The sequence below is a fragment of the Tasmannia lanceolata genome, unplaced genomic scaffold, assembly GCF_043159265.1.
Source record: "Tasmannia lanceolata isolate RefF3 unplaced genomic scaffold, GAP_Taslan_0.1 ptg000013l, whole genome shotgun sequence".
Classification (NCBI taxonomy): domain Eukaryota; kingdom Viridiplantae; phylum Streptophyta; class Magnoliopsida; order Canellales; family Winteraceae; genus Tasmannia; species Tasmannia lanceolata.
Window position 1 is genome coordinate 32,600,021 of NW_027518690.1, and position 26,469 is coordinate 32,626,489.

A 26,469-nucleotide genomic window follows, 5' to 3' on the forward strand; every position below is an offset into this window, starting at 1 on the left:
ATCACACTAGATGGAAAGTACAGGACTTTTTCAGGTCCGTCAGAAAAGGGGGCTAAATGGCAAACACGTTTGACTCGCAAGGCAGAAATGTGGTTAGCAAATTCATGTAAGTATGCCAGTAAGTATACACCGTACGCGTGTAGTTTCACTGAATATGAAGTGAATTCGTTAACTAATTTTGATCGGCAGGACTTAGAAAAGAGAACATGTACTTGTGGTCTTTTCCAAACGATTGGATTACTAATGTGGGCATGCTATAATAGCCATGGGAATGAACAATTTGGACCGATATGATTACTGCCATGAATGGTGTTTGGCTTCAAAGTATTGGAGTGCATATGAGGAGGTCGTTCATCCTACTTTAGATCGAACACAATGGGTGGCGCCTTCCCACGATCTGCCAAAAATACTACCACCATGAGTAAGATGACAGCCTAGCCGACCAAAAAAAGTACGAATACAAAGCGGGTTCCAAACTGGAGAACATCACAACTGCAAAACATGTGGGGAACATGGACATAATAAAAGAACGTGCAAAAATACGCCCATCGTAAATCGTCAATTAAATATGACTCCCATCGGTCCTGCTGAACCTACACATGACAGGTATGTCATATATTTGTGTTGGATTATTACTCAATAACGACTTTCCATAATACATCCATTATTTAATTGATCGGTGCAACTTTTGTTCTAGGTCTGGCGTGCCCTCCCACCTCCATTGTTATGTTAGGGATGAATATGGATTTATTGTTTTTTTCTATAATGCATTGTTGCCCTTGCATTCTGGGCGACCATTGATTATTTTGCCGGGTATGGCTGCCACTCAGTTGTATATATTAGGTATTTTGTTGTATAAATTTTTTTTGTAGCCATGTGTCACATTATATGAAAATTTTTAGTTAATTTTGGAACAAAAAGCTACTCAATTTACTTTGATCCTACTTTTTGTCTATGTTTCCCTGGCATTGATTGGGATAATATGGAAATTTTTTGGAAAATTTTATTCCATTGAGTGGCCTTACGAAATGCTAGAATCATAATTGATTCCCTTGATAATTACAAAATAGCTCACCCAAACATTCGAATTGGAATTGTGATTCCATTTCCAAAGGAAGACATGCCCAAGAGTTTAAAACAGTACATTAATGAGAAAAATACATGCCAACAATAAAAGGAAGAGTAGTGTATGAAATAAAACAAGCCCAAGATGAGAAATGAAACAAAACGAACCCAAGATGTCTCCATCTACTCCTCGCCCTCTTCGTCAGCCTCATTATACTCGTCCCTAAATTCAGTGACTTCATTCTGAAGGCTGACGACCTTTTCATCAAGTTCGAATATCTGCTGATCCTGCTGTGTCAAGCGCGTGAGCACAACATTGTGCTGAGTGGCCATAACGTTATGGACCGCCAAGAATTGCGGGGCGATGAACTCCTGAGTCAAACCTTGTCCATCCTGAGGAGGAGCTTCGGGAGCTTGTCGAACGGCCTCATCTACATCGATCCGCATCTTCTTCAATGGCGAGCCATCAAACGGAGGGGATGGATCCTTAGTTAATTCCCCGTCAAGGGGTACTTTAAAGTGTTAAAAGATTCGGGTTAGGATCATGCCAAAGGGCAATGACGCATTGGCACGAGTATGGGCTTCATTCATAGAACGGAAGATGATGTGAGCAAGGTTAAGTTTCCGTCGGACGATGAGGTAGACGATAAAGGCTTCAAACGGACGCACGGAGTCTAAGCTTCCACCTCGGGGAGTGATGTTGTGGGCAACGATCTTGTGAAGAATACGAGCTGGGCGATCGAGGTGTTGAGAATGGACCTTCAATTCGGGGTTATAAGCTCGACAAATCGTTGAGTAGATATAATCCTTGTCAACACCATATTTGTCAAGCAGACCCATTTCCCAAAAAAAGATAGCCTCACCATTGTCAGTAATTTTTAGGATTTTACAGAATAGCTTCCTAGTGAGTACAATTGGAATGGATTTCACATTCGATTGAAGGGTCAGTTCGTCATCAGAAAGCCATAGATGGGCATAGATAAACGGATTAGGTCAAAAATAAGGAGCAATGTCAAAAAGATGGAGTATGAGAAAGTTTATTTACCTACCGGATAGGATGTCATGAAAGCCTAACTCATGGAAGAGTGTACGTGCTTCATCGGTCACAAAGCAACATGATTCGATCTGAGAGGGTTGGGCCTCTGCGGTTGGGTTTGAGGAGCCCTCACTGCTTCTCACTCTTCCCTTTGACGCCCCCATGTGCTTTTGCCCCTACCCTGTGAGACTCTTGGAGCCATGGCGAAGGATCAGGATGTTGGATGTTAGGGTTTTGTGGGAGGTAGGGAATACTTGGATGTAATGGATCTTAGGGTTATGGTGGAGGGATGTGAGTGGAGGGTTTTAGGGTTTTGGGAGGAAACTGGGGATGTAATGGATGTTAGGGTTATGGTGGAGCGAGGGGAGTGGTGGGTTTTAGGGTTTTGGGGAGGAAACTAAGGATGTAATGGGGAGGGAGGCATGTCGAGGTCTTAGTTATAGGGGGGAGGTTCGTAGGAGGCAAGCAATTTTTTTTCAAAAAAAAAATTAATAGAGCAGGTCGACCTATTCTGTCCAGTTACGCCCTGTTGGGACAGAAGGCATACAAATCAACCTCAAGATCTACCTATTTTCAAATTTTTTTTTTTAAATGGCAAGTCGACTTGCAGGTCGACTTCTACTATTCACTTCACTTTGTGTTGGACCAGAAGGTATCCAAGTCGACCTGCAGGTCGACCTGTATTTCTTTTTCTTTTTTTGAATATTAAGATCCCAACCAGAATCATTTACAAACAGAAAAATTCTGTTTTTGATATCTTCACCAAATTCTATCATCCTATTTGAAATCTTAAGGAATTAGATATTGATTTTCAGCAGTAAACTTTCTAATTTACTATACTTCCTAATTCAGCACTTTTAGATTTTTCTGGCTTTATTTGTGCTGATTTTCAGTTTCCGTTCATTTTCATTAAAGACACAAAATTAGTTTGTCTTATTCGAAAATTTTTATGATTTGAGGCTGATTTTAACACAAAATATTTTAAATGAATAGATCTCTCATTTCCGAGATTTTAAAGATTTTTGTTGATTTTCAACGAGAAACAGTTTTGATAATTGCACAAAACTGTTTCGTCTTATTTGAAAATTTTGATAATCTAACCGTCAGATTTTGTAGATATGTAGGTTTGGTAAAAAGAATTTTAATTGTATGCATATAACAATAGGATAGGAGTTTAAAGTTGGTATATGTTTATCGATTTCGAACTTTGCAAACAAAACCTAAATTTTCTTTTATATCAGTACAATCATACATATATGAGATACAAAGTGAATTTAATCAATTAATAGGTATTCTCCGTCTCAACAGTACCTTATAAGCATTTAGTAATTTCTTTGTTGTCTGTATATATATTTAGTAAGTAACCTTAAAAATAATTGCTATCTAATACCCTATAAATAAGTATATGCTCATACATATAATTTGGGAGTCTTGGGATAAATAGGATAAGAGGACTATGATAATTGGGTTGTATTCCCTACCTTAGGATGAGGGTTTAGTTGCAAAATTAATTGAAAACTTAGTGTGCATATGACTTCTTGATTTCCAAGACTATTGTTCCCCACTCTTGTTAAGAGGCTGCTTCAAATTTCTACATCTCCAGTTAATAAGACAAGTATTGGTTACACTTGATTAGTAAGATTGACTTAAATTACTTGAATTTATTACCCCAGTTACTACCATGATGTTCTTTATTTATGAGTTTGTTACACTGCTTATGAGAGATTTACTTTAAATATCTGTCTTTCTATTGATTGTTTTTATTCAATGAGATGTAATTAAATGTGAGTAGTTGTATGACATGTGATTTCACAAAAAAAATTTAAGATTTGTAATAAAAGAGAGAAGTATTGTTATCGGAAAATTGTGTCATATTTAGGATTGGGAAAAGAGGGAGGGAGGACTAAGGAGAAGAGGGAGGGAGGACTAAGGAGAACCTTTCGATCCAACCTTGGGAGAAAAGCCAGAAGCTAACCAGACCGAGAGCGTACGACATCTGGTTGGCGATGCATTTGGGTGGAACCTTTAAGGTGACCCGATAGAAATCGTAAAGTGGATCACATTCCATTAGGAAAGGGGGCCCTTGATGGTCAATGATCGCCGGCTAGGCTACAAAGCCACCGTTGTACATGAGAAAAGAATGTTGGGAATGCCACATGATCATTGGGGAGAGAGTTGCATTATGTATGTTACTCTACGCTGCATATTATTCAAGTTATTAAATATTCTTAATTGTTGCTTTAAATATTGTGAATTTCAATTACTTCATTGTTGTAATAATTAATGTGGTAAATATCATGTTGTTTGGTTATTTTTACTATTTGAGCCTTTTCTTTACTTTGTTCTAACCACCTACCCTACAGGAAACGTAGGTGTCGAAGGAGGATTAAATGCCATCCTCTTTGATTAGTCCTAATGAAAACAAGCATATAAAAGAAGGATGATCCTGAGCTAACTAGTGATTGCATCATCTAATTCATTTGAATTAGTTTAACATGGTTATATCTGTTCCCTAGAGTTCAAAAGGTTATGGGAATCATCACATGGTAGCAAATAGTTTATCTGTATTTTGGTGTTTAAGTAGGCTACTACTGATATTTGCACTAACTCTTCTTGTCTTTTCTTATTTACACTGCTGTCAAAAGTTATTGCAGTTCCCAAAATGCTCTTGGAAGCCAATTTAAAAAGAAAAGACAAGCTGAGTTTGTGCAACGATTAAAAACATGGTAGTGCAAAATATAAGTAGATTTGAAATATATCATAATAGGATATTCAGGCAACAGTTCTTACTTGTTAATTGTATTACTTTTCCTTATTCATTGCTACCATGATTGAGACCTTGATTTTTTGTACATGTAACATTGGGTCCCCGTTTTGCCCAGTGGTGCCATATAGTTTGAATTTTGACATATATACCATTCTTTCTACTATCTAATCCTATATGTTTTCTAATTATTGCCACTGTACGAACATAATTTTGCATTTAGCTTTTAAAATTCACAACTCTCTCTCTTTTAGTTTTATCTAATCCTGTACATGTGGCTCATGCCACCGCACAAATAAATTTTGCAGTTCCTACCTCCTAAATTTGTCCGTGAAGCCGAAGCCTTGGTTGATCCGAGCATTTTTCTGGAAGACACTAGTGGCGGCCGCTGGAGGGTAAATTTATCTATTCTAGATGGCTCCTTGGCTCTTCAAAATGGATGGGGTAAATTTGTATCAGACCACTCAATAAAATTTGGAGAGATTCTTGTATTCAATTACATTGTTGGTTCACACTTTGTAGTGAAAATTTACGGTACAAGTGGCTGTGAAAGACTAGGCCACTCGATAAGCAACAATGATGATCACAGCAAAGGAAAAGGAACAGTGACAAATAGGAAAAGGAAAGGAAAACGACCAATGGCTGAACCTTCTCCTGACTGTTCTCCATCACTTAAAAATGGCCCATTTTCTAATGGAATGGTACCATCTAACATGGTTGATAAAGGTTTGATAAAGCAAAAGGAAGGCTTGAGAAGAAAAGCCGCCAATTTTAAATTGTCTGAGTCTGAATTGATTGAGACAGCCACAGAGAAATCTTCCCAATGTGGTTGTAGCTTGAAAAGGACCTCTGATGCCATAGAAACCAAATGTTACTCAGTTGATGGAGATACAGTAAATGAAGGGGCTACGAAATGTAGAGCTACTCCGTCTAACTCATCTGACATTGAAATGGTTGAAAGTAAATGCAGTGACGAAGATATTGATAAAGTAAATGCAACTACGCCTCCTTGTAATTTGTCTCATTTTGAAATGATTGGTAATAACCACAGCGGTGGTAAACGTGATTCCGAAGATATCGAAAAACTACACTCATCCAAAGAAAGTAATGTCCATCATGGTAGTGGCGCTAATAAGAATGGTGATGACCCAGATGTACAATGCCACATTATTGATGGAGAATCAATGGGTGAAGAGGGAGATGGCAGAAATGGAATTTCTCCTAACTTGTCTGACTTTGAAGGAAAATCTGATGCCGAAACAATGGTCAAACTACCAACATCAACAGAAAAAGCCTCTCACCATGGCAGCTGCTCTAAAAGGACTTTGAATTCCCTAGAAGTACCATGTTACATTAGTGATGATGATTCAATGAATGAAGAGGGAGACTTCAATTTGATTGATAATAATTGTGAAGTGCCGAAAAGAGAAAAATCTTTTCATCAAAAGTATAGCTCTAAAAGAAAGTTCGATGCCTTGCAAGTTCCATGCAACTTGAGTGGAAAAGATTTGAACGAAGAAGCTGTGGAAAGCAGAACCATTCCTTTTAACTTGTATGACGTTGAAATAATTGAGAGTAAATGCAATGCTGAAAATGGGGACAAAATAGTAGCGTCAAAAGGGAAATATTCCCATTTTGACAACAGCTCTGAAAGGATTTCTGATCCCTCAGAAGAAAAATACCACGTGATTGAAGATACAATGGATGAAGAAGGAACTGCAAAAATCAGAACCAATCCTAACTCATCCCACTTGGAAGCTGTGGTCGAAGTACCAATAGTAACAATAAAAAATTCTAATTCCTCTGATAGATTGATAAGCAGTTCAGATGCCTCAGAAGTACCATGCTCCATGATTGAAAAAGATTCAGTGATTAAAGAGGATCCTTCAAGGAGTAGAACTGATCCTTCTAACTTGATGATTGAGAGAAAATGTGATGGTAAATTACCTGGAACAACAGAGAAGTCTTCCGATTATGATAATAACTTTGGAGTACCCAACACTGCATCGTTGGACTTTACTGGAAATGATAAGAGAAATCCGAACATTTCTCACTGGAATATCTATAATGATCCTCCTCACGAGAAGGGAAAATGTGCATCCATAGGTTAGTGTCTCGTATTTTTTTTCTAAAATCTTCCAGAACTTCTAATATATGTCAAAAATATCATTCTCAGGAATTTCTCGGCAAGGGAAAATCTCGGGATATATTAAATATTTTTATTCTTTTCGGGTTTATATTGAGAAAAAACGATAAAAATAAAATTATTTAAAAAACATATGAATATATAAATTTAAGAAAAATATAAAATAAAAACATCGTAAAAATATCGGGATATTATGGTGATATTTTATGATAAAAGTGAAAATATCGCTATATTTTTAAAATTGTGAGATTATTTCAGGATTTTGTCGTTTTATCAAAATGTCGCGATAAAAATGCTATATTTTGAAAATATCAGAGATATTTGTGACATAGCTTCTAAGCCATGTATGATAGTATTCTCTTGCTTTGTTTCCTATCAGATGTGTGTTAATTTTGATAAATTATGTGGCAGGAAACCGTATGGTCAAAATGGAATATGCTTCCGGTGCTGGCAGAAGTGCCTCACAGAATGTTAAGAACGTCTGTGAAGCCCATGAATATCCTCTTACCACAGAAGATAAATATTGTTACTCAGGTTTGTTATATCTCTGTGTATCTAATCAAAGCAAAGGATTGTTTTGAGGGATTTTCATGGGGCTCCTAATTACAATAGAAATTGTTTGACCTATCTAGTTTTTATTTAACAGAAAAGGAGCTGGATTTGGTCCTAGAAAAGAATGAGAGACACAAAAATTGCAGTTCAAAAGATGTCCCTGTCAAAGTCGAGAATGATGAAAGCATAGATTCTTTTGATCTCCCATCAGCTAATTTACTCGCTTTCAGCTGTTCAGTATCCATGAGCACTCAATCTCACCTTGTATGTTACTCATTAACAAACTTGTTTACACTAGCATTTTCAGCCCAAAAATTTCACTAGGAATTTCTATTAACTATCTGTAGAAATAAGTTTTATTGTCACCTTACCTACCAAAAATGAAAATGAATAAGTTTTATTATTGTTGAAATCTGTTGAATTCATAAAGCTGCTATATCAACCTTGTTCTGGGTATAATAGTTGTAGCCACTTTTACTTTTCATTCACTATTGTTTTTATGTCTGTGAAGGGGCAATTGGTCATTTTTTAGTTATTACACTGCTGTATATTAGTAATTTTGAAGCCAGTATATCCTGGAATTTCTGCAATACTGATGAGTAGAAACAAAGAATTATTTTTATGACGTTTTGGGCTCAGAACTTGGTCTTCTAGTTTTGATTTTTTTTTTCGACTTTAAAATTTTAGTTAATTTAGCAGCTTAGTATATGTACTGATTATTGTTTTTTTTTTTTTTTTTTTCCGAGAAGAATGTATATGTATTGGTGTTATATGCATTTTTATGTGCTTCTAAAATTTTTGAGTGAACATGTATATGATGGGGATATATTAGGGAATTTGCCCTTTTGCTATGGGTAGAGTTGAAGATAAAATTGGTGCAGAGAATTCAAGGACATTTTTAGGGTTCTCTATTTTTTGGTAATTTAGGAAAACACATTAATTGATAATTATTGAAAAGAATTGAGTTTGCATAATAGGAACTTGTAAATGCATTTAACTGGCTGAATTCACTTATCTATGTTTTAGTCGACACTTTGAATTTTCAGCAGACAGGTGCGTGTCGACGAGACACGTGTTTACACTCCTTTCGACACTTGTAATCGTACTACTAGGGCTGTTAGACTTTACTTTGAGACATTATTGTACCGCGTAAGTGAAATACTATTTATTATCGAATATATTGTTCATTGCTTCTTTTACCTTGAATTTTCAGCAGACACGTGCTTGTCGACGAAACACGTGTTTACACTCCTTTCGACACTTGTAATCGTACTACTAGGGCTGTTAGACTTACTTTGAGACATTATTGTACCGCGTAAGTGAAATACTATTTATTATCGAATATATTGTTCATTGCTTCTTTTACCGTTAACTCTTATTTTATTTTTAAATATTCTTTAACTAGTACTTGTTGCCGCCCCCACCTCACCCCAACGAAAAAAAAAAAAACACCCGAACACTTCTTCCAATATTATATTCATTGTATCCTATTGGTCTCTCTTTCCCGATGCATATTGGATACTAAACATAACTACAGTAGATTGATGAATGTACTGTGATTTGATTATCTAATTCTATTTTAGACTTATGGTTGCTAATCCTAAGATTTATTAGTTTGTTAAAGGAATAAGTAATAACATTTTAATTTTGTTTGCAAATTATGATTAGTAATCTGTAATTTTATATGTAAATACATGCATGAGCGTGTCTCCATTTCTAGATTTTTAGGGGTTGCGGTGTGGGACACCTTATATCCATGTCGGCAATCAACACAAGAATCCGTGTCCATGGATCATAGGTTATCATCTTTAAAACGCCACTCATAATCAATTAGCAAGAGGTTAATGATTATGCAAGGCTATCGGGTGATTGGTTGGATTCTCACTAACTGATGAATAAAGGCAGAAAAAAATGAAGTCGATGATGATAAAGCTACTTCTAATCAATGTAGTCAATGATGAGGAAATGTCAAAAAATACCATTAAAAAAAGGAGAAAATGAAACTTAACCTCTCGATGTATTTATCGCTGGTAGAATGATAACGAGTCTGTTCAAGTGGGCTTTAAAAATAGTTTTATTTCATTTTTGGTTTGTTTGAAAAACTAATAGTGGTTAGATACATGATAAAGGTTTTACTTTTCATTCTTTTTGTCATCATATTCGTTTTTTATAATTTGCGGGATTGAGATTTTTGTTTTACCCATTCATATGCTCTTTGGAATTTGACCGCACAACATGCGCAGTAGGAGTATCAATCTACTGGGCCAGCCCAACAGAGACACAGGGTCAGCCCATTTATACAAGGGCTTGAAGAATAGTTTGGAGTGAGTGTTTAAAAATGCGGATGTGACGCAGAACGCGGCCAAGAAAAATCCTTGTCGACTCAGCGCAGACGCAGCCAAGAATGCAGTTGACGCGATCATAACTCGCGAGAGACAAAGGAGTTTTTATTGACTCTGTAGGGCAAAACACGGAATGCGGATGTGGTGCAACGCGGAACGCGGCCAAGAAAAAGCCTTGTCGAGTCGGGCGAGCTCCTTGTCGTGTCAACGAGTTTTTAAACCACTGGTTTGGACTAGATAGGATCTAATTACTTAATTGGATTTGGATTCATCTCTTGTTCAAGGACTTATTATTATTTTGGAAAGTAGAAATCTACTCTATAGTTATAACGAGGCTCAAATAGAAACTGACTATATATTTTCATATAAGGGGTACTATACATGGTATATAATATATCTTTCATTTATCAACCCCTAGTTCTTCTCATCTTTCTCCTTTGTAGTTGTGGAGACGACTTAGACACCTTTATCAAGACGAGTCTAGAGAGGGGAACGATAGATGATCCTACAATCTCCAACCCTTATCTTCTGGACAGGCCAAAATATCCAACCATCTTTACATGGAGAAGATCCAAATGGGGGAAATTCAAAACCCTAGATTATGTTCTACTCTCTCTCTCTCTCTCTCTCTCTCTGATTGTAAGAAATCCTTACATGAAAACAAGTTATGTGTTCCTATACCAAAATTAGAGACTTTAGACCTACACTATCCAGACATGACCCCCTCAGCTTTGACTAATATAAAGAAAGAGGAGTTTTTGTGTATGGAGGCGTTAGCTGATTTAGATCTCTCTCTCTCTCTCAACTGATTTCAATAGAAAGGGATGTTCATGTGTATACAGTGAGCTGATTTTGATCTTTAACTTTTTTTGGAAATATTTTTCCGTGTTATATGTTGCAATTTCTGTGTTAATGTTTTTAATTTCACTAAAAAATTTAGAAAAGCTAATGTTTTTGTCTTAATCCATAGCACTAGGCTATGATATTAATGCCTAATGTTACCATCTTCCTCTTCAATTGGGAATAGATAGCTAATATTCATCTTCTTTTTTTTCTTATAGAAAATCTATGTCCCAAGACCAAACTCTCTCTTTCTGTGTCTCTGGTTTATGGTTTCGGTTAGAATCTACATTGAAGTATTGAGAGAGGAGAACACAGGAGAGAAAAGATGGAGAGGAGAATACACGAGTGAGAGAGTTGAAAATCTCTCACACACACACACACACTATATATATATATATATATAGTTATATGCATGTTACATAGACAAAAATACCCCTGTATACGAGAGAGGTATAACATGACCATTCTCAACACTCCCCCCTCAAGATGGAGTATGTATATCATACATTCCTAGCTTGTTACATAAATCACTCAATCTAGCCCTATGAAGGGGTTTTGTAAACATATCAGCTATCTGGTCGTTTTACCTTGTGAGCACAATGCAAATCTCCCATTTTTGAATCCCATGATGAACAAAGTGACAAGCCACCTTGATGTGCTTGGTTTTCTCATGAAACACTGGATTCATGTTAGACTTGTTGCAACAGTGGAGTGAAGCGGGTGACGAGTAGGGAAACCCAATCTCTGACATAAACAACCTCAACCAGATCAACTAGCAGCATGTATATGCCATGGCTCTATACTCTGCTTCTGCACTTAACCTTGATACAACCTCTTGTTTTGTGCTCTTCTAAGACACCAAGTTGCCTCCAACAAAAGTACAATAGCAATTTGTAGACTTTCTATCTGCAGGAGAACCTGCCCAATCTGCATATGAATATGCTCCAATCCTTATGTGACTATGTTTTCTGAAGAGGAGTCCTTTACCAGGAGCTTTCTTTAGATATTTTACTATCTAGGTAACTGCTGACCAATGAGGTGTCCTTGGTGCACTCATATGCTGACTAACCATGCCGATTGCATAAGAGATATCTGGACGTGTGACAGTGAGGTAAATCAACTTCCCAACTAAACGTCTATATTTGTAACGACTCGAATTTTCAGATGTAACTCTAAACCCGGACCGTTAACAAAAGCCAGCAATTTTTTTGTTTTACAAATTTGAAAACTCATTTAAAAGCTTACTAAAGAGTATTTGGCATAATTACCAATGACAGAAACAAACTAAGAATAAGACGAATAGCCGCCAAGGCCAACCGGCCACACCAATTACTCTGGCCTCGCTCTTGCACACCCCTTTTTATTCTCGATTTCTTCATTAGCATTTGTCTCAATGTCATCAATTGTAGCAAAACCTTTGGGGATTTTTGGTGTTAGTTCAAAGAACTATGTAGATTCATTCGGTACCTAAACAAATACAATTAAACAACTCTTGAATTTAAAGGTATACAACTTAATTCTATAGGTGAACTTGTAACATAATTTATTTCTAAAGAAATCATGAATGGTAATAGGGGACATGCTATGGCATAAATTAATGTAAAACTACTATTATAGCAACACAACAACGTTTTACAAGTGAGAAATTTATATTTTTATTATTATCATTATTAATGCGACGACTTACCCAAGACAATCAAGCTCCCTTAGCTTGTTGTCCCGCTCCAATACGTTCCACTACCCTCGTCTACAGGTAGTGGGCATGAGGGACTTTTTGCGACGTGCTTAATAGCCACTCCGCCTCCTAACATCATGGTTTAACAGGATGCATTTACCGCCAAGGGGGTGCGCTAAAACCAAAGGCCGGCTCGGATTTCATTATTCCTGGACGACTCATACCTCAGCCCAATTCACCAAATTATTTTCCCAATGTCTCTGTCTCTTATCAGTTTTACTGGCATATCATCCATATCCTCTTTTTTTTCTTCTTTCCAATATCTTAAGATATTTTTAACAATTTTTTTGCTTCCCACATTTTTTTTCTTTTTCCATTAATAAGGAATCATAACATTCATCTTTTTTTAAGCTACTAGCATAGCATCATTTTTCAATATTTGCTGCAGGCTACTAATATAACCAAACACAAGAGCGAGATGCATATTAATAAGAAACAATCATCTTAACTACATCATTAGCATGAACAATTCTATGTCTACTAGGAATTTTCATTGCATGCATATAAATCAATCATTGCTTAAGAGTACAAGTTTAGGGCACCGTCACCTACCTTGAACTCAAAGCTGACTTTGTGAGAGACTGCAGATTTCTAAATGAGTGGAGGATGATGATTAACCTGAAAGTAAGAGACCACATGCACTAAGTTTTCCATTAAATTTTACTTTAACTCTGACCGTAGGATAGTTGGAGTGTCATAACTTTTTACATTTTGTTCTTTAAATTCTATTCCCAAAGATTTCAGTGTCATACAACCAAAAGATACACTCGTGGGTATTAATACCTATGCGTAATTCATATACTGATCAGATTCTTAATTATTTGCATCATATATATATATATATATATATATATATATATATATATATATATATATATAATGAGAGAACGGTTCCTACACATATGTGTAGAGAGTTCTCTACACACTAGCTTAAAATACAGTGGGGCCCATATTGTTTGGGTGATCCAAGCCATCCATTTTAAAGGCCCTCACATAGATAGGGTGTCTACAAAAAATCAGATCCATAAGATCATCCCAACCCTACGATTTGTGGAGGTAAAATGGATGTCTTTAAACCTTCACAAATTAGTCCAATTTTTGCCTCCACAGTTCGAATGGTTAGGATGATCCTATGGATCTGATTTTTTGTGGACACCCTATCTATGTGAGGGCCTTAAAAATGAATGGTTTGGATCACCCAAATAATGTGGCCCCCACTGTATTTTAAGCTAGTGTGTAGATAACTTATCTACACATGTGTGTAGGAACCGTTTTCTCATATATAATATATGTAGAGAGAACGGTTCCTACACACATGTGTAGATAAGTTATCTACACACTAGCTTAAAATACAGTGGGGGCCACATTATTTGGGTGATCAAAACCATTCATTTTTAAGGCCCTCACATAGATAGGGTATCCACAAAAAATCAGATCCATAGGATCATCCTAACCATTCGAACTGTGGAGGCAAAAAATGGACTAATTTGTGAAGGTTTAAAGACATCCATTTTAACTCCACAATTCGTAGGGTTGGGATGATCCTATGGATCTGATTTTTTGTAGACACCCTATCTATGTGAGGGTCTTTAAAATGGATGGCTTGGATCACCCAAACAATATGGGCCCCCACTGTATTTTAAGCTAGTGTGTAGAGAACTCTCTACACATATGTGTAGGAATTGTTTTCTCATATGTATGTATGTACTTGGGTAAAAATCATGTTAGGGGCTGTTTTTAACAAAAAGACAAGTACGAACAATTTATACAAACACTAGGTCTTTCTCCGAAAGAAATATAATTATATGATTTATCAAGCATATCACCTATGGGCTGATTTTTGAAGGACATGGTTTTTTTACATCAAATAAATCACACTGTTTGGAAGAAAAACCGTTGCTATTTCATATTCAAATCACACACTTGCTTTGATATATCTAGGAAACAATTCTTTAGTATATATATATATATATATATATACACACACACACACACACACATACACACACATAGCATGCACATGATGAAATTTGTGGAAAACCAAAGCTTCTATTATATTTATATCATATATATATATATATATATATATATGTATATAAATTTGATTTTAAAAGAACATCTTTTCTACATGATACTAATTATATGCATGCTGATTTTATGGAAAAACAACCACAGGGCTTAATATAGGACTCACTTGATCTGATCTTTATAAAAAAAATCATATATATATATATATATATATATATATATATATATACCCACACACACACTACGGATCATGCACATGAATTGTCTTCCAAGAAAATCATCTTTTACATATAAAGATTAAAAGAAAATCTTGATTCGAAGCAAAAACAGCTTTGAACCTTAATATAAAAGAGATTTAAGGAAATAAAAATCAAACACCATGAATCACAAGCAAAAACACATAGAAAGATTTTAGGCAGTTACTCGAAACAAGAATAGGGTTTGAAGATCAATCCCTCTTCTCCTTTTCCTTTTCTTCTTTTATCTCTCTTCTCCCTCTCTCGATTTTTGGACGTGCACAAGTAGGGTTGCAAAAGCCCATGTTTTGGGTTTTTAATAGCTAATGAGTTTTGTGCTTAAAATGAGTTTCCCAATTAGATTTAATATTAAAGGTTAGTTTCTTAATCCAAGTTTTACACAATTAGCAAGAGTCTATCTTTATTAAACTCCCTATGGGTGTTAGGGGTGCAAGTTTGGCCCTGACCCGCCCTGAGCCCGAACAGGGTCAGGGCTGGATTTTCCAAACCTGAGCGCGGGTCAGGGTTCATTTTTTTAGACCCTGACTCAGGTCGGGTCGGTTTCTGGGTTAATGTCTCAGGTACCGTGACCCGGCCCGATCCTAAGTGTTCTATTATAGAATTGAACCGTCTGTGCATGTTTCTTTTGCTAATGTTTTCTATTATCTTGGATTGATGTTTCTTTAGATTATTATTATTAATTGTCTCTGTTGCCCGTCATGTTGTTGAATTCATATTGTCTTCCATCGGCAGAGGCAAAGGACCTATGCAAGCAAGGACTGTAACACCGATAACCTTTCTGTGTCCTAGAATAGCCGAGAAAGATACATCGTTCAGCTCTAGGGTCCAATTTATCTAAGCCAGGACCAAGGTTGTGGACAACGCACACACAACCAAAGACCCGAGGGGTGAGAGGAAAAGGGTTATGCAGGGTTATGCTGAGGATGTAACACAGTGAATGGGGATGTACCACCAAGGACTGAGGAAGGGAGCCGATTGGTGAGAAGGCATGCGGTGAGGACACCCCAATAGATCTTAGGGACCCGCATTTGAATAAGAAGAGTGCGGGCCCCATCGAGTAAATCTCAACTTTCGCTCAGCTACACCATTTTGTTTGGAGATGTGAGCACAAGAAGATTGGTGGAGGATGCCACTAGTAGAGAGAAAGTCGTGAAAGCCATTAGATTTTGAAAAGTACTCTCGGGCGTAATCAATACCCAAACATTTGATCGTGCTAGTAAATTGATTTGTAACTTCGGCATGAAAGGTGCGAGAAGCAAAGAAAACCTCATAGCGATCTTTAAGTAAATAAAGCCAAGTCATGCGAGAAAAATCATCAATGAAGACAATGAAATATCTATATCGAAAAAGAGAGGTAGTCCGCGCGGGACCCCATACATCCGAGTGCACTAAATCAAAAGGGAGCAAGGCCCTACTAACAAGCCTAGGAGGAAACGAGACACAATGGTGTTTTCCAAGTTCACAGGCGTCACACTTAAAAGGCTGAAGATGGATAGAAACTATAGATGTCCGCCGAGACAAGGATGACCAAGGCGTCAGTGCCACTGATAGGCATCGATGGAGCTGTGCAAAACGGCACAGGATCCAGACGATAAAGCCCATCTACCTCACGGCCTGAGCCAATCGTCCTCCCAGTCGAGAGATCTTGGAACAAACAATAAGATGGATAAAATGAGACAGAGCAGTGAAGATATTTAGTAAGCTGACTAACAGAAAGTAAGCTAAATGGGTACTTGGGAACACATAGGACAGAGGATAAGGTAAGGCCAGGATGGGGAGAGATGCTCCCAATACCAGAGATGGGAGTAGTACTCCCATCAGCAAGAGTATTAGACTGAGAGGAAAGGGGGCGAAATGAACTAAGGGATGAAGAGGTACCTGTCATATAGTTCGAAGCTCTGGAATCAAGGATCCAGGAGCGGGAGCTAGTGAGTAGAGAGGTAGTAGAGCTACCTGACTGGGCAACACCGGTACTCCGGGGGGGGGGGGGGGGGGGGGGGGGGCGACTAGTCAACCTGAGGCGGTGGAACTCAACATAGTCGGTGCGAGAGAGAAAGAAACCATCAGCAGGGGCGGCTGAGCTGTGCTGGGAAGAAGACGCCGAGGAGTCGGAAATGTCAGGAGCAAAAAGATACACTAATCGGCCAAAACGAGGCTCGGGAGGCGGACGGAGCTCGGGATGCAGAGCATAACAGGTGTCAAGATGATGTCCCTCCCACCGACAATGAGAACAATAGGGGCGGGGACAGCCACCTGTACCACGGCTTCCAGCAAAATCTCGGCCAGCTCCACGGCCAAAATCACTCCCACAACCACGTCCAATGGTACCACCACCAAGGGTAGCACGATCACCAACACTATAGGCCACTGTAGCAGAGCCATCAACATGGAAAGTTGGCAGAGAATCACCAACAAGGCACTGTTGGGCCCGTAAATGTACCTCCTGGGGGGAAGGCATAGAACCGGAACTAAAGTTCTACCGTAGGAGATGCAGGAACTCAGGGCCCAATGTCTCGAGGACGTGAACAACGCGAAGCTGATCCTGCTGTTGTGCGTGAATAGTCAAATCAGTCGTGAGGAGCATGAAGACATCCAACTACTGATAGTGCGAGACACACTGACTGTAGTATGTAGAAAGAGGAGTGTCACCATGCTGGAGATGCATCCACTGTGAATATGTGGCACAAATGCGAACGAGGTTTCCAACTCTAGAATTGTATGGTAATCCGTTTGGAGGTCGGAAGGTGCGTCATGGTGCCTGCAATCTAAGTGGTCATGCTCTGCCACAGGAGTGTGAATAAGAGCATCATCTTGTTCCCGCTACCCATAAGCAGGATCAGTGGCAGAGGGAGGATCACGACGGATGAGATAGACTCTGCCCCTAGCAATGAGGTAGGTCTCCACAGCTACCTTCCAATTCAGGTAATTGGACCCGTCTATTTTTTTTTTGTAGTCATCGGTGGGAATGAGCCATCCACCGATGAAGAATGGCTAGGTGGAGGGATAGGGGCCTCTGAAGCCTGCCTGAGAGAGGGATCCTCAATGAATCCTCAATGATGGGAGAATCCATGGAGAGAAAAAGAGAAAAACCTCAACAACAACTACATCAAGGAGGGGGGAAGAGCCACTAGATGAGCCCAAGAAAGAGAGCACGGCTCCGGTGAAGAGCAAGATAATAATGACAAATGGGAAGGCCTCGAAGGCACAAATAAAATCGGAGCTGCGGATAAAGGAAATAACACCAAAAGAGGATCTAGACCATGAGAAAGGAAGTGACATAGATTAGGGTTTTAACCGAAGGAGAGGGATAGAGAAAGAAGCGTAGAGGAAGAGAGAGATAAAATGGAGGTGGGGGTGGTCTAGGAGTGCCGGAAAAGAAAGGGAGTGGAGGCGAGGGGGTGGGGGGACGGCGGGTCGAGAAGGGAGGACGGGGCAGGACCCGAGAGAGGGAGCCAAGAGAGGGGGTCGCAAGTGGAGATTGGGAAGCCGAGGGAGGGAGGGCGGGCGGGAGGTTGGGAAGAAGAAGAAGAAGATGTTGGTCTTCTATGGTGGTCCCTAGGGCACCACAACCCTAGGGCTTTGATACCATGTTGAAGAGATGAAAGGAGGAGAAAAAGTGAGTTGGAGTATGCTCCTCACTCATGAATTTATATTAAAGTGAGAACATAAGAATGACCACTATCTCCTTAGGCATCTACAACATTCACATACATCTAACATATTTATATGCATTGCATGTGAATGTGATGTATGCATTGCATGTGAATGTGATGTATGCATTGCATGTGAATGTCATGTATGCATTGCATGTGAATGTCATGTATTTATCTAAAACTATACCCTTCTCCCCCAAGGAGTTCGGGTTATGAGAGATTCAAATTATTGGATGAAAAGAAAATAAAGATATAAAAAGTAGTTGAGAGGTCGAAAGTCACTTATTGGATGAAATGAATCAAAAAAATTGTCGCGCATGTCACTAGGTGTTCGTGTCGCGCATGTCACTAGGTGTTCGATGTTGGTAACCAATTTTGGGTGTTTTTTTCTTTTTCTGCTTATATGATGGATTTTTTGTGTGTATTTGTGTTTATTCTAACACTTCATGAAGCTTCATCTTAAATACCCCCCCCTCATCTTCCTGTGTTTACATGCATTTCTGTGATTTTAAAAAATTTCCACAGGAAACCGATATGTTTCCATTATTGTTACGACCGGAACACATACCAAAACCGGAACACATACCAAAACCGAAACCTGAAACTCCCATTCATGTTTATTGTTATCTTTTAGTATCCCACCTCTCTTCAACCCTCTTTTATCTCACACCAAAGAAAAAAAGAGAAGAATCGAAAACTCAAAATCCCCTGACTCCCAAATATGTTAATTGGTTCAAAAGGAGAGAAGGAAAATCAAACTGTAAGTCAGAGGGTAGGTCTATTGTGGCCTTCGTCTATATTTTGTTGTTCTTTTAATTCATGTTTATTGTTATCTTTTAGTATCCCACCTCTCTAAAACCCTCTTTTATCTCACACCAAAGAAAAAAAGAGAAGAAAGAATCCAAAACTAAAAATCCCCAGACTCCCAAATATGTTAATTGGTTCAAAAGGAGAGAAGGAAAATCAAACTGTAAGTCAGAGGGTAGATCTATTGTGGCCTTCGTCTATATTTTGTTGTTCTTTTAATTTGATTTTAGCTAGAAACAAAGATGTTAGGATTCTTTCAATTCTATAGCAACAAGAGGAAAGGGAAAAAAAACAAATAAAAGAAAACAAAGCAAGTGTAGATCAACATAATGATAGGGAGTTGTTGTCCACGTTGTATCGTATCGTGTTCACAGAACTCTCAGCATGCTCATTCTTTGCTTTGAATCCATGGATATGATGGGTTTTCCTATACGACATATATGTTCTATCTGAAAATCGGAAAAGCATCCACCGCTTTGGAAATGTGGGAGAGGAGTGTGAACCCCTTGTTGCACTCCATCAGATTCAAGATGCATAATCTCCAGCGGAGATGAAAACTACTTTACCTTGCAAACCACTAACATTTTCAAAACCAGCTTCAAAGCCAACATTATCTTTTTCTAGAAAACTATAAAGAATGGGGAACCGACTATTGAAATCCACACTGCCCAATCAGTATTAAACAAATAAAATAAACCTGATGGGTAATGGATAATTTGTGGTGGAAATATCATTTCCCTAAATATTTTTTTTTGAAAATTGACAAATATATTCATACCAGTAAAATGACAATGGGGACCTGTAGTCCCACTAGATTTACATAGTATGAATTGCCCAGGAGTATTCTCCTTGGCCCAAAAGAAAAACCCATTACCCCTTACATTACCCAAGTAGCATCAATTGAATCGAATTCAGCCAAAAAGTGCCATATTTGTGGGACCCCTCATGTCAAGGTCGTAACCTGCCACGTCACACCGATTTCTCCACTACAATCCAACTGGCAAATTCGATTTTCAAAAATCCCGCTCGAAGGCCCAGAGCTATTGTGCGCCCCTAACCGTGCATGATAGCCAAACACCCAACATAATCATCTAATCTTCAGCGGCCTCCACCTCAAACCACCACCAAACACCGGCGGCTCCCCATTAAAATATATCAAATCCTTCCACCATCCTCTCCAGAAACTACTTCCCCTAACCCAAAAATTATCCCATCCAAAACTATAATATTCCCCTCGTCCTTCCCCATTCAACCCTAACCTTAACAACCCTAATACTCCCCTCCTCCTCCTTCAAACCTTAACCCTAACAGTTCATTGCCGCTATCCACAACCTGACTCACCTCCACATCCAACCTCCTCCTTCTCCCCTGAATCCGGAACCCTTTTCCTTACATCGGCCCCTTCCACAGCCTCCAACAACTCCCGCACCCACTTTATCTATCAACCCTAACCAGATCCGGCCCTTTCACGATTAAATCCGGCCTTCTCGAGCCCAGCTCCGGCCATTTCGCCCTTCCAGCCACCATCTCTGCAATTCCTGCGAGATCGGCCCATCTTCGACAACATCCGGCCACCATTAAGAGAGATAGAGAGATCAGAGAGTGAGAGAGAGGGACCAAAGAGAGAGGGAGAGATCAGAAAGAGAGAGGAAGAGATAAAAAAGGAGATGAGAGAGAGATAGAGAGAGATTTGGGTTTTCTTCCTCAGCCTCCCCATCGTCGCTGCCTTTTCCACCACCATAGATCCAATCACCCACCTCCATTAAAACCAAGGTTTAAAATTTCAGTTTTGGTGCCGGTTTCGGACCCTGAAATTTTGAAATTTCGGTCGAAATCTAGTACAAAAAACGAAACCAATATTTTATTCAATATTAAATTTCGGCCGAAATTTCGCTGAAATATTAAATTAATTTAAAAAAAAACAGATTTTTTGGTTTTTGGTGGTTTCGGTGTCGAAATTTAAAACCATGATTAAAACCCATTTCTCAAAACCCCAAAAGTCCTCAAACCCTCTTCCATTTCTGTCATTAGCACCACCCCACAATGAAATCCTCCATTAAATCCGAGAGAGAGAGAGAGAGAGAGAGAGAGAGAGAGAGAGAGAGAGAGAGAGAGAGAGAGAGATTTGGGTTTTCTTCCTCGGCCTCTCCATCCGCCATTCCACCACCATAGATCTGATCACCCACCTCCATTAAAACCCATTTCTCAAAACCCCAAAAGGCCTCAAACCCTCTTCCATTTCTGTCATTAGCACCACCCCACCATGAAATCCTCCATTAAATCCGAGATTTACAGCTTTCTCTCCACCATCGCCACCACCAGCCACACCCAACCCATCTCTTCTATTCCATCCACCCCCACCATCAAACCCTCCTCCATTAGATCCGAGATCTACAACCATCATCCACCTTCTTCTTCACCATCTTAGCCATCCCTACCATCGATTTCAGCCAAAACTCTAGACCCCGTCTCCAACAGATCCTTCACCAGACCCTATTTTCGCCATCCCTTTTACTATCTGCTCTTCCACAGTCACCTCCCATATGATTTTCACCATTTTCCACCTCCATGATTTCCGGCAAAATCACCACCATCTTCGTAAACTCCACTTGCCATTGAAACCCACTTCGATCCTCCTTTCAAATCTAGAAAATAAGTGGGCATGAGAGATGGGCTGGATAGAGTTCAGCGGTAGAGAGTTAGAGGCCCGGCTAGATTTGCCGTCCGCCGGAAAACGAAGTTGCACGGCCGGAAAACCCTTCATTTCCCTATATATAATGTATGTATGTAAATGAACATATTTTGAACAGAGTCGGCTTTTCACGTAAGTCTACAGTGCACTCATGCATGCTTTTCACACCATTAGCATTAGGTGATTACATTTTTCTTTCCTAGTTATTGGTGCTTTTTTATCAAAATAAGGTGATATGCTATAATCATGGTTTTAAACTTCCACCGAAACTGACACGAAACGACGGAAAATGTTTCCTTTTCCATCCGCACCGAAACTGGAACGGTAATGATCGAAATGCATAAACCAAAATCGTAAGTTAAATAGCAATATACTATATTTAGTATGTATTACATGATTTTGTGGAATTTGGCCCTCACTACCATTTGGATAAGATGGAAAGAAAGAAATGCTAGTCTATGATGGTGTAGCAAAAACTATGCATTCGTGTTCATTAAAGTGATTGCTTTTACAATCTCTTGGGTTGAGGCTACTCCAGCATTCAGATTCATTTCTGCCTATGAATTATGAGAAGGTTGGAGTGTTGTGTATTCTAGTGGAGAGGCTAGAAGAATTGTGGTACAAGAGTGGGCTCCTCTTGAGCATGGACTATTGAAGCTTAACTTTGATGGATCAAGTTTGAAGAATCCCGGTCCGGCCAGTATTAGGGGTGTCTTGAGGGATGAGAATGGAGAAGTTTTATTGGCTTTTGTGGGGCCTATAGGAGTGGCAGATTCCTCAGAGGCAGAGGTGAGAGCAGTCCAGCAAGGCATTAAGTTGCTAGCTAGAGATCGTCTAGTTAATGTGGTGGTAGAAGGGGACTCTTTAAATGTCATCCGTTGGCTTAGCGGTTCTTCTAATCATTCCTGGAGGTTTGACCTTTTTTTTTATGAGATTGTTGATTGGTCGAGATCTTCATCATTGGTTTCGTCATGTGCGAAGATCGGCCAACTCGGTCGCTAATGCTCTTGCTAAAGATGGTGCATTTATGGAAGACCAAATGCCATTCCATTCTCTTCCTCCTTGATGTTTGCTTTGCTAGAGTTTTTTCTATGATTGTCTTCTTTCTCCTTTCTTTGTACCTTGACCACCTTGGTCTTCTTTTAATAAAATCTGCTATTATTCAAAAAATATATTTATATGAATTGCATGCAAAATGTCATGTATTATGTATAAATATTTATATGAATTACATGTAAAATTTGGTATGCACTAAATTACCCGGCATGAGCGACCGTGCATGTCACTAGGTGTTCAATGTTTGTAAACCATTATAGATGATGGTCTTGCTTATGTGATGGTTTCTAAGTGTATTGTATTTGTACACTTTTTTAATGGTCAGTGTGTATTTGTACTCAAGCATTTCCTAAAGTTTCATCTTTAAATTATATCATTTGCATTTGTTTACTTGTTTTTACGTGATTTCCACCGAAATTTCGAACCAAAACCGTAATGTTTCAGTTTCCGCCGCGATCGAAACCAAAACCAAAACCGAAATTTAAAACCTTGGCTATAATTACTTTATTTTTTGGGGTAGGTAAGGTAGGATTGAACCTGCGACCTCAAGGTTGAGGCATAAAGCCTTGACCAATTGAGCTTCAGTCTCAACGCCTATAATTACTTGCTTCCTCATCTATGTAAAAAGGAAAGGCTGAAACGTCAAATCTTGAACCAACATGTAACTCAAAGAAATATTGAACTTTCAAATTTTTCCATGTGGGTCTTACTATATGAGAAGCTCAAGTATTTTGATTCTGGTAGAGAACGGCTTAAATGATCAGAACAGATTTTGAATTCTAGAATACTTGCATTTTTTATTTTTCTATAACGATGAAACTGAAATGTTTTGGTTGACTTTTGATAAAAATACAAATGATCTCTAATATCTTTTCCATATGCATAACTGTTGATGGGAAATACAGAATAGCCCTCTAGATGTACACTCCTGATAATTAACACTTATTCCTCTATGAAGGTAAGAGTTTATTATTCATGTTCAACACAGAGATAAGCATCATTTCCGGTCATCGGAGCTTTTGTTTCTTGTATGAAGGTGTTTACTAGGAAAAATTATTATTGTAAAGAATTGCTGCCATTTTCAGCATTTCACAAATAGTTGTAAGTCCTTTTTCCTATTACTTGATCATAAAAGTGGCCAAGAACCATAGGCCATTCTCCTTTCTATATATTCCCCTGCAATAAATTGGTTGCCTATTTATCAGAAACAATTACCTATTCATAACTTGGGCATGTTTTGTTTCTCGTATCTCACCATTTCTTTGTGAGGCTCATGCAGGTATTGCCGATAAGATTGCCACCATCATTGACTAAGAAAAGGCAGCGACAAGATCGGATGGTGGTTTTTCTCCGTGACCCAGCCATGAGAATGTGGCCAATTCTATATCATGGGACTAGCAGGTACAATTGCTTAGCCTTTGGGTGGTCAACTTTTGTTAAGGCGAACAACATTCAGCTTGGAGATGTTTGTGTCTTTGAAGTCGAAAGCGGACCTGACGATATGTTTCTTCAAGTACGCATCACTAAAGGGTAAGAGGAACGCGGAGAACCATGAAAATTATGACCTTCCTTTCTCCATCTAGGGCAATGCTATTTGCATTCGTGGTGATGTACATGTGCATGGTGCACACATCATTGTGTGTGTGTGTGTGTGTGTGTGTGTGTGTGTGTGCATGCACTGTGCTTGATGTACGTTAACATAGTCGGTATTGCATTTGTGCCAAAATATGGAAATACTTGTGTTGGCGGCGCATATGCTCAATCAGCTGATAGTAGGGAAATGATATTAATCTATTGTTTTGATAATGACACTCCTTGCTTTGTCTTTCGCTTTTCTAAGAAGCTTCCATAGGATGTTAAAGCTTTCAAAACCCAATCAGAGCAAGTGTTTAATGAAGTCTGGAGTGTCATTATATGACTCGGGAGTGTAAAAATCATTGCCCTATTTTAATACAGAGGAATGATTCAGTGGGGCATATCCTTGTTACAATGTAATCGGTCAGGTTGAACAATGGTGGGCCCGACCAGTGCTGCAGAGGTTTTTTTCGTTGGTTATATTATAACGACGAGGTACTAGACTGGATCATTGCTCTTAGTTATAAACTATAACATTTCTGCTACTGCGATGATTCTAAAACAGGCCTTCCTTGTTTGCATCCTGGAATGACATTATGGTCATTGTAGAATACATGTTGAATAAAGGTGGAGGCGGGTTTTTCTATCATGGAACGGTCACCACTCGAACTATGATCATTAGTGGAGGGAAAGGAATTTGAATGAAGATTGTCTGCTCTCTGGAAATCAATTTTCAAGACTTGGGTTGTCTTTTAGTTCCATCGCAGGACCTCATGTTGGGGAGTTAAGTATTCCCTTTAAGTTGTAAAGGGTATTTAAAACTTTCAAGTCTGCCTTGCCCTTGCAAGGTCATTTTGTAGATTTCTTCTTTTTTTATAGATTTCCAAGCCTTTTGAAGCAACAATAAGGTCTATATTTAAGTGAGAAATGAGGAAAGGGATGTCCATTATGCATGTGCAGAACGTCAACGCTGATTGGGCCTTTAGATGTGGTGGGGCACTTTGAATCCCATCCATTACTTCCTGCCCAACTGTGATTGAATCATCGTAGCTTAATCAACTGGAAGAAAAATGTCTTTTTGGAGTTTTCCCAATTGAAGTTTAACCATTGTTTGTTTGCAGGCCTCAATCGAGTGAAGAAAATCCCTGATCAATATGGAATGGGTATGCATTTCTGCGAGGCGGTGGTTTCTCAGATCAAAGTCCTAGTCACCTTATGATACAGTTCTTGATAGAGATAAGCAATTACAAAAAGAAGCCATGTGAAGATAGTGTTCTATTATCTGTCTAGAAGAGACATTTGATATATCAGAAAAGCTAAGAGAAGCCGAAGCAATCACAAGCAGAACGACAGGGTAAGCGCCATGAAGCCTTTTACTCATAGGAGTCTAGCCTTCTATTTTTGTATGATATGAATATTGCTTGGTGTTAGTACTGCTTATATATGTCTAGCCTTTCATCTTATTTTTCTCATTGTTAATGGACGACAAAATGCAAGAATTACATTGGTTGTCAATTTCCGGCTTGATATTATGTGTTACCAGTGTTATATATGGGTAATTGATTTCCAAATATGTGGTGTTATTGTTGTTGTTGTTGTTATTTTCTTTTCTAGAGAAATTCCTCACTTTGTTTAAAAATTTTTGATTGGCAGTTGATGGTATTTCGGAAATTATAACAACCTTAAACAACATGCTGGAAGAGTAAGAAAATTTTACCAGAAGGCTCTGTTCTTTTAGCGTGAAACAAATCTTATACCCATTTTTTCACTTAAAAACGAGTATAGAATTTGTTTCCTAAATGGGTAGATGCTTCTTTCTAACTGGATAAATGGATGTTAAGAATTGCATTTACCCTATCAGGAAGCAGCATTCAACTTTGAAAATAAACATTTACCAAATTGGGAAGATGTATTTACC

General features: G+C 38.6%; 1 protein-coding gene across 3 annotated transcripts in view; it reads left to right on the plus strand.

Annotated features, from left to right (window-relative positions):
• Nucleotides 1-26,134, plus strand: part of LOC143890023 (uncharacterized) — a 58,524-nt gene extending 32,390 nt beyond the window's left edge. For all 3 annotated transcript variants that reach the window (XM_077394530.1, XM_077394528.1, XM_077394529.1), the window contains 5 exons: nucleotides 5,174-6,971; nucleotides 7,423-7,545; nucleotides 7,658-7,827; nucleotides 24,256-24,506; nucleotides 25,673-26,134. In XM_077394530.1, coding sequence (XP_077250645.1) covers nucleotides 5,174-6,971; nucleotides 7,423-7,545; nucleotides 7,658-7,827; nucleotides 24,256-24,506; nucleotides 25,673-25,700 — 2,370 coding nt within the window. In that variant the 3' untranslated portion in view covers nucleotides 25,701-26,134. The remainder of the gene's footprint in view (nucleotides 1-5,173; nucleotides 6,972-7,422; nucleotides 7,546-7,657; nucleotides 7,828-24,255; nucleotides 24,507-25,672) is intronic.
• Nucleotides 26,135-26,469: the final 335 nt, after the last annotated feature.